This window comes from Maudiozyma barnettii (assembly GCF_903064755.1).
Source record: "Maudiozyma barnettii strain CLIB 1767 genome assembly, contig: KABA2_12, whole genome shotgun sequence".
In the NCBI taxonomy this organism is placed as follows: Eukaryota; Fungi; Ascomycota; class Saccharomycetes; order Saccharomycetales; family Saccharomycetaceae; genus Maudiozyma; species Maudiozyma barnettii.
Window position 1 is genome coordinate 336,626 of NW_024545249.1, and position 9,387 is coordinate 346,012.

General features: G+C 35.0%; 3 protein-coding genes and 1 non-coding gene across 4 annotated transcripts; all 4 read right to left on the minus strand.

Annotated features, from left to right (window-relative positions):
- Positions 1-37: 37 nt before the first annotated feature.
- PHS1 (enoyl-CoA hydratase PHS1) lies at positions 38-697 on the minus strand (the record flags this gene model as incomplete). The annotated part of the gene is made up of 1 exon (XM_041552870.1): positions 38-697. The coding sequence occupies one exon, from the start codon at positions 695-697 to the stop codon at positions 38-40; it is 660 nt and encodes a 219-aa protein (XP_041408804.1).
- A 1,429-nt stretch (positions 698-2,126) lies between these two features.
- SAP185 (Sap185p) lies at positions 2,127-5,165 on the minus strand (the record flags this gene model as incomplete). The annotated part of the gene is made up of 1 exon (XM_041552871.1): positions 2,127-5,165. One exon carries the CDS (start codon positions 5,163-5,165, stop codon positions 2,127-2,129), a length of 3,039 nt encoding a protein of 1,012 aa, XP_041408805.1.
- Positions 5,166-5,797: 632 nt separating this feature from the next.
- On the minus strand, positions 5,798-8,038 carry CHS6 (Chs6p; the record flags this gene model as incomplete). Its single annotated transcript, XM_041552872.1, has 1 exon — positions 5,798-8,038. One exon carries the CDS (start codon positions 8,036-8,038, stop codon positions 5,798-5,800), a length of 2,241 nt encoding a protein of 746 aa, XP_041408806.1.
- A 959-nt stretch (positions 8,039-8,997) lies between these two features.
- On the minus strand, positions 8,998-9,070 carry KABA2_12S03322. Its single transcript has one exon. It is a non-coding gene; the product is annotated as a tRNA-Arg (tRNA).
- Positions 9,071-9,387: the final 317 nt, after the last annotated feature.

A 9,387-nucleotide genomic window follows, 5' to 3' on the forward strand; every position in this document is an offset into this window, starting at 1 on the left:
TAACGATCTGATCCAGTTATTAATTACTATCTTATATTCAATCCTTCTTTTGGGATATTTTTCCATCTCTTAACGATTTCATCACTTTGCGTCTTTGAACGACCATATGTGAGAACAACATTGGTAAACCTGGTAAATATGTCAACATTGAGAAGATTAAACCATATTTTGCATACACCGAGTATTTCAATTCAGCAATTGGTAATGAACTATAGATCAGCGTTAGTTCACTGGCTACCCCGGTTGGATATAATACCCAAAACAAATTGTATCTTAATAACAACAAAATTGTTGGAGGACCTGCCTTGAATGACAAAGTGAAAAAATAGAAAAGGTATCTTACGACTTCTGTAATAGACCATGCAGTTAATAATGTAACATAAGCTAATGAACCAGTAGCAGGTGTTTCAGGAAGCAATTGGAAAATACCGATCACAACGAGTAATCTGGATAAAACTTGAGCTGCGGTGGTTACGATTGGTGAACGAACAATACCTAGAGCTGAGTTCAAGATTTCGATCACTGCACCACATTGAATCAAAATGACAATATTTTTAGTCTTGTAATAGAATTCTGGTTGGCCTAATGCAGGGTACCACGCAATAACAGTATACAAAATGTACGCCCATCCGGCTGCAGATACCAAATTATAAAGGGCTAATGGTGAAAATGCGTTCGCAGTCTTGGATTTACTCATAGCAAATATATTTAACAAGGGAAGTTATTATTGAGGCAAAACAACAGAGATACTCGTTCTCTCTTTATTGGAAGATGTGACAATCGCTGTTCTCAACTAGTTGGTTCCTCTTATTTCATACGTCGGCATAGCGAAGATTTCTGTTTAGAAAATAAATAAATACTTCAAATCAATGGATATTTGTCACAATTCAATGCATAGATTTAGGGACGTTTACAATTGAATGTTAAGAACAAGATAGCAAGCTAATTGCATCTGTATGTACGAGGTCGGAAATGGAGAGCTTTCTTCCAAGACAGTGTTAGCACGATAGTACCATTAACCTTATCTTATCAATGTACTCATGTTCAATGTCGTGAGAGTTATTGAAACAAAAAATTGGGAGAATGGTTGATTCCATCTGTAATTCATTCTTGGTCGTTCTCTTTTATTCCAAACTTTCTGAAGTGGATTGTACTATGACCATTGTATATATATCATTTTTCTATGTATAGCCTCTCTCCAGACACACATTTTGTTCAAATTTTTATATATGTAGATAATGATTTTTGAGTATTTTCTGTGAATTGGAGAATAGGTTTATTTTAGAATATTGCCCACACCTTTCATTTGTTCTGCATCCGTGGTTTTGTATACTGTATATTGCATAAAGTTCGTAATTCCTGTTAAAATATTAATGCAAATGCATTGGGTCATTAAGCTTTTATAAAGATTAAAAGATAAACTAGAAATTGCAACGTCCCTCAAGGTCAACAGGTTGACATGGGGGAAAATATTTTTTTAAAAGTATGTATCAGGTATTGCTCTCTTTCTGAATAAGAACTTAATGTTACAAAATATTTTAATTCAACTTTAACTGCATTATTGTACCATTTATATTTTACGAAGACATTCGATATTAAACCTTGGGACAAACGACTTATTGAAGAGTATTATGATATATTTACGTTACAATTTCAAATGACACCCTTTATTTGTTACTCAAGATTTGAATCCATTAATCAACGAGCTGACATTCCATATTTTTGAATTAGGAAACTTATACGACCGTATGTGTTATCTATTCAACTACTACATTCCCTGTCACCCACAAAGGCTCCTTTAAACAATTATTCCATGAAAATTCACTCTTTTGAGGAATGCTGTGGAACTTAACTTCCGCACTACCTGATCATCAAAATAACTCATTCTCAAAGCAATCCGCAATATCCCGTTTAAAACAGTCTTACTCCGTGTTCTAACAAGATATATATATAATAGAAAACTGTAGAGGTCTTCTAATCTTTCAAAACTTTGTCTTGTAAAATGGGGGATTTATTAAAGTTACAGATTTATAAAATTTGCGGATTTGATATTTGGTGTTTATAACAATATTGTTATGGGGATAACTCCCGTTTTCTAAGCAAAGTTTTACATATTTCAATCAGAATCATCGCCTCTCAGAGGTTCTTGTCGGATCATCATCTTTCCATAGCACGTTCTCTTTGCTGGTAGACCGGCACAATGAATAGGCCTCATAGTCGTCATTGACATCCTCGTCTTCATCTTCATCTTCGTCGTTGCTGTTGTAAGCATATTCGTTGTCGAGATTTTCTTCAAGTTCAGCATCACTGTCGTCACTAAGTTCATCATCCTCGAATGGAGACAAAACTTGTGAGTACGCAACATTTGCAACACGGTGTAAATCAGTATCGCTAGACGCTGGTATTTCTTCTTCGTTATCACTGTTATTGGCACTATTATCTGCGCTATTATCATTACTGGTACTACTACCACTGCTACTACTTGCACTGCTGCTGTTACTATCACTACTACTATTACTGGAGTTCTCGTTCTGATCATAGTCTTCATCATCACTATTACTTTTTCTATATGCTGGGTTGTATTGTTGTTGGAATATATCTTCGTCGTGTAATTCTGGAGAAGCTGGATGTGAGCGTTTCCGTAGTCCATTTATCAAAAACGATTTTGAATCTGATTTATTACCATCTGAATTGTTGTGATTGGTTTCTACATCCAGGTACTCGGGTCCATGATCATCTTTGGTTCTTTTGGCACTACCAGTAGTGGTTGTATGCCCCAGCTCATCAGACATGTACTTGTCAAATCGGCTATCCTCATTCTCTGCTCCAATATCGTCTATAACTTTTTCTTCTTGTTCAGTTTCATACATATCTTCAAAAGAGTCATCTGCATCGACATCTATATCATCATGATCGTCATCTTCCTGTATACTTTCATCAAGGTTTCCAGTATTTTCGTTTTCAATGTGTTCATCGAGGTTTTCATCAGGTTGGTCATATTCATTTTCTTCGAGATTATCCATATCGTTGATTATTTCACCATTTTCATCTACTACTTCACCCAAGACCATGTCATATTTTTCTCTTGTAGCCATTAAAGTGGTATTCACGTATTCCTTCCATTGGTCACCTGCAAGAGATTCGGCAATGGTAGGCATCACGAAAGTTAATTTTAATTCATCCAGATAGATCGAAAATTTCACTATTTCTTCAGCGACTAATGTTAGATGACCCATATAACCTAATCTGGTGTGATTCTCTTCCTCTTGTGTATTGCTTTCTTGATCACCATTTATGATCAGTTTTGTGATTTCAGCATTAACTAATAAGTCTCTTATCAAAAATTTGTTGTACGATATCTTTAATGGGCCGTTGAACACTTGTTGGATGATATCAAATACAACATTGTGCAGGAAGTTGTTCCATTTAAAATGGAACAGCATCTCAAGAATTGTAGTAATAATCTGTGTATCAGATAACGCAATTTTCAATTCGTCACCGACAACAGGATTTTCTCTTAATTCCTTCATTGCTTCATCAGAATCGTCAATGACATCAGATTCTTCTATAGTCTCTTGTGTGACATCATCTTGATCCATTGATTGGCTACTATTGAGTTGTAAAGAGTTGAGTTGGGAAGTCATTTCTTCACCATCTGGTGAACATCCTTCTTCCAATTGTTTTTTTAATAAGGCCTCCCTAGCATTGTCACGCGCCTCAATGATTTGAGGTGCTTTCTTCTCATTCAAAAGACTCATGTTCGAACAATGCAATAATTCTGCAACCAACTCACAGATCTTAAATCTTTCAAATCCAACAGGTTCAATTCTTCCAAACGAGGTATCCAAAATAGGTGTGGTTGTTTCCACCAATATGTCATTGAATGCATGTATATTCTCAGCGAAAAGCTTTAACATATGACCCAAATAGATAGGGTCACGAGCATTTGGAGGTTGGGTTTCAATTGTTGTATGCATAACTTGAATGTAATCATAATCAGAATTGTTTTTTCTGATCAGTTCGATTATAATTCCAACACCATTACTCAAACATGTACCACCTTTTAGCATATTAGCGATCAGTTCACTCATTATTTTGTGTGATGCAAGTTCTCTAGTCAACTCATTCGGACCAATTCCAGAAGCAACCTCATCTATACAATTTCCACTGATAGCTATAAAAGCCTTAAGGAAATCTGCTGCAGCACACTGTATGGTGGCATCACAATCAGGTCCTAATTTCTTTAACAGCTTCGGTATGAATTCTTCTTGCTTCAATTTATGTAAAACACCATTAGGTTCTTCTGGTTTATCAGTTGATATGACTTTCAACAAGAAATCCATTAAAGGAGGATTTGTGATATGCAATAGACATTTGTCGACCAAAATCTGTTGATCTTTGATAAAATTAATCATTGACGTCATGTCTGTGTCCAACAAACGTTCATTGACTTTCATGAAATAGGTAGATATATCTGTAGATATTGGTTCTTTTTTCTTCACGACAGACCATAGTTTATTTAAGATTTCAGGTCTTTCGGTAAGGGCTGTTGATATTTGCCATACATCAGCAGACAAAACTTCAGCAGCCATATTTGCTCTTCTGATAACAGCATCTTCCTCAGTTTCTTCACCATTTTCTCGTTCCTCCTCTTCTTCCTGTTTCTGTTGCTCATCGGTTTTGAATATTTCTGTTGTTTTGTCACCGTCATTGTCATCGTCAGTCTTTAATTTGTTTTTCTTATTCCTTTTATGTTCTGTAATTATATAATCTATCAGTTTGTCTAATACTTGTGGGTATTTCAAATATATCAACAACTGAAAATTCGAACACATCAACTCTGTATACATTTCTTCATCGTCTAATAATTCGTCCAGAACATCTAAGTTCGGTTCATAATTCTCATATTCTTCCTCTTGGTCAGGTAGCTTTACAATTGTGGTATCGTTCTCTTTTTCACTATCTTGTTCCGGTTCCATATCGGAATTTTCGGAATAAACGTTACTACCAGTATCACTGGCTGTTTTGGTAACTTGCTGACTGATATTAGATTCCTCATCATCAACACCTTCTTTATGAATCTTTATAAATGCTCTATTTAAAATTTTGGAGACGGACGACTCAGAAGAGTAGTCCTGACCAAACTTCCAAAAAGAACCTGACATTATCGATTCTATTGGGTTAGTTTCAGCGATATTAATGACTATTCAAAAGAAGCGAATTTTTCGGGTATACTACCTAAAGATGTGATACTAATCGTAAAAAAAACTATACCTGGATGGGATCGTAAATTAAACTTGTATAGACTTTTGAAATTTGAGTTATTTTAATTTTAGCTTATCAAACTATTCAAATAAAAATTAAAATAAAAGCGAAAGATAAGCAATTTCCTGGACTTCTTCACCTAACCAAGAATGAAAATCTTTCTTCACGTAAACGCTAACGTTTTATTAATCTTACTAATTAAAAAAATTTAAAAGATATGCAACACTGGTAATTTTACCTCACAAATAATGCAAATATACACCTTTATGTCGTTCTCTATTACATATATATCAAACTTATCCTCATCTGGAAAACAGCTTAATTTGGTTATATAATGGGAGTTCATGGTTAACTCCCTTGCGACGCATGGTTCGTCCGATGCCCTCAAAATTTTTCAATTCGTGTAAAGTTACCCGCACGGCTACAAAAAGAAGTCTATCTTACTATGAATAACAGTTGATTTGGATATATAATTACACTTTCGTTTTTACCTAGATATATAGATATGTTATGGGGCGTATGTAGGCCTGTTTCACTCTTTAGTCATGGTATCTACCCATCCAAGCATGCGGTCTACTATTGTAATGAAGGAACTATCGGCATAGGGCAAAGCAGTGATTCGGGATTTTACTCCCTCGACGGTGAGAACAGCACATAATTTAAACAGAACTTGTAAATTGAGTATTTGGAAACTGTCATAGAAACGTTTTTCGTACGATATCTTTTCCGCTACAAGTTTAAGGACAATATCAAAATCTAATATTTCATCGCCATCTGGATTGTAGTCCATAAATATGTCCAGAAGGGTCTTGCAGCTGACATAATCGAATCGATTAGCCATACTTGTACGTAAGCAAGCAAGGGCATCGTCCCATTGCCATGCTCTTAGCATTGTAAGTCCTAATAATTCCCATTCTAATCCGCTATATCTTGCTTCTTTATTCTTTTGTAGAGCTCGGCTCAATTTCAAGTCGTCATAGACATCGAGAAATAATTGATCTAACCATCTCTCTGTGATACGTTTTTGACGTACTTCCATAGGAATATCTTTATTCGTTAAATTTGGAGAACCTCCATGTTCCATGAACTCCGATTCCATAACAAATGACTCTCCTCTCAATTTCAAAAGACCATTCCATCCAATTCTAGAAATTAATTCCATTAACAATTGTACAGCTTTTCGTTGAAACCAACTATACTGTTTTGCCACTGTATTTCTTGCAAGTAAGCTCGCATCTCTAATGGAATGAACTTCCTGTGGTGATACAAAATTTATCAAATTGCAAGATTGTGGACCATACACAGGACCCACCTCGATACAGGCTTCATCCCAAATTTCCTTTATGTAACCATCATGAGATTTATTTGGCATTACAATTCTGCCAAACACTACATTCTTTAATTCATTGTCCTTCCAGTTTTTCATTGTGCTTGCTAAATTATTAAACTCATTTGAATCTAGCCCTATATTGTCACGCATTTTATCACCTAATGGCCTTGTATAGTAATTATATAACGTTGATTTGCCATATATCATTTTCTTGTCCCTGTCAACAACAGGTAAATTTGGCATTGAATTAATAGCAAGTAATGCTTTCCCATATTCGTTTTTATGGATGTAGCATTTCGCTAGATAATACCAAGAAGCAGGTGAATCCAAGGAAAAGTCTGTAGAGGTCTTTGCTACTGAAAGAGCTAGGTCATAATCGCCTCGTTTAATTAAAAATTTTGCCTGTAGGTTTAATAATCCTGAAATGCAATTTAATATTTGTGGGACCCTGGGGTCATCTTGTTTCATAAGCTTTATTACTTTCATCAACGGATTGAGAGTTTCATGCAACATTTTAATAAACTCCGCATCTCGTTCGTCATATTGTTCTAATATAGCAATGTGAGCTATCTTGTAGAACAAATCATTTTCCATATCAGAATGGCATAGCTCCTTTAATATTAGCAATGCATAATCTACTAAATTAGGAGATATTGAAAGAAAGGTTAATAATGATCTCATTAGGTAATTTTGGAATACAGTTGGTAACATATGCTGAGTTGTATCCCACCCTGATTCTAAACATCTTGGTAAAAATTTGCAGAATTGTCTTATAAGTCTTTTCGCACCAAATAAGCTAGTATTCTCTATTGCCAATGGATATTCGACTAAACCTGGAAGTTTTCTTTCGGGATCCTTGTTAGTTATTAAACTCCTCATACAGCAACAAATAAAGGTCTCCTCCCATAAGGTCTCATCAATACTTTCTAATGCGTTCAGTGCTAGGCAGTCGTAAGCTTTGATTTGTACAGAACCATCGGTCTCATACCTGATTCGGATGTCTATCTTACTGAAAGTATTATAACAACAATATGTTGCAATGTGATTCTGAGGAGAGTTTAGCTGATTCAATTTCAACATCTTTAGAAATGCCACCGGCATAGATGGACTTGATACATCAATACCAGTTATATAAAAATATTCTCCAATCTCTTCATCGTGATAGCTGTCATGTAAAGTCATATGGATCATGTCAGGAAGTCCCAGCCCTGGTCTCTCAAGCATTGCCAACTCACTAAGAATATTGTTCCGAAATCCAAGACTTTCACCAAATTTTTGCTCTAAAATTCGAGGAAACTCATCAAGTGCATATGGAGATTCCGCTAATTTTGTTGTGGAACCATTGGTGGAAGTCTTCTTTAAGTTTTGAACACTGCCGTTTGCTAATGTTAGTTTACTTTTACTCTTTTGGGAATCCTTGGACTTGCCCCACAAAAAACTCATGTTGACGTAATGAAGTCACGTAATTGTCCTTTTAACTATAGTATACAATGTATAGTGAGTAATTGAATTGAAAGAAATGTAACCAAAGATGATTTATATAGTCTTTATGAAGCTATTGTTAGTACTATATCCCGAGTTCTATCTCGGCTTACTTGTTGTTTCAGTTAACTCGCGAGATTTAACGAAAAGTAAATACCACGAATTTCTGTTGATATGTAGACAACTACCATTACAAAGAGCTGTAATACAAGAACAATTTGATATTATCTATCATCTTTTTCATGACTTACAGATTCCTACTCTATATAGATATGATGAACCATTTGTTTCTGTTATAATATATGTGTTTTATTTATGAAATGAAGATCATAGATCAAAGAAAAATCACTAGGTTAATAACTTTGTCACTGAAAAGGATATCGCAAGAAAAAGTGTCTTATTTTGCTGCTTATCAGATATTCGGTTTTCAGTGGAGTAGTCTAATAAACTCACTATCCACTCTCGTCTTTTCTCTGGGGTACCCCATTATGGATTAATGTGTCACAAGAATTTTCTGTTCAGTTGTTTGAATTAATGCAGTTCATTATCGTCATTTTAATTTTTTAACAACAATCGTATCAAAGTCAAAGGTGAAATTTGATAAGCCTAACAGCACAGGTTAAATATAAGTGACACCCATAAAATATTCAAATACATATTGTTATTTCAAAAAAGTAAATGATTCAGGGAGTGAGCTCCTGATCAGAATCTAATAGTCAATAAATGGTATATTTTGAAAAGAAATAGAAGCAAACTCAAGGGGCACCTGCAACCATTAATGTTCGATGCTTCATAGTGTAAATGATACAAAACACTCATTAGTAGGATGGTCATATGTATCAGAAGAATACAGTGATAGGAAACAGAGAACAAAAAGATTCCAAATCTTCGGAACTAATAAGGAAGTGGAACAAAAAAATCTTCCCCGCCAGGACTCGAACCTGGAATCTTCTGGTTCGTAGCCAGACGCCGTGACCATTGGGCCACGAGGAACAAGATTTTAAAAATTTGTTATATCTGAAACTCTTGAAACCATAATATAAGAATCTAACAATAGGCCAACCCCTCAGTAACATAACAATAGACGAACCCCTCAACAACTTAATTATAGTAATTAAACTGTCGGAAATATATTATAAGAATGATAACAACCAAGGTTAATCCCTCTGTTGAATATGTAGCGGCAGCACTAAAAAGGCTAACATTAGCTTAACCTAACTGAAGGTGAAGGTAGCTAATATAAGTAGAATTTAGAGTGTGCTGCACTGCCGTATTGACGGAAATTATGTGAAATTGAGATATCTCAAATG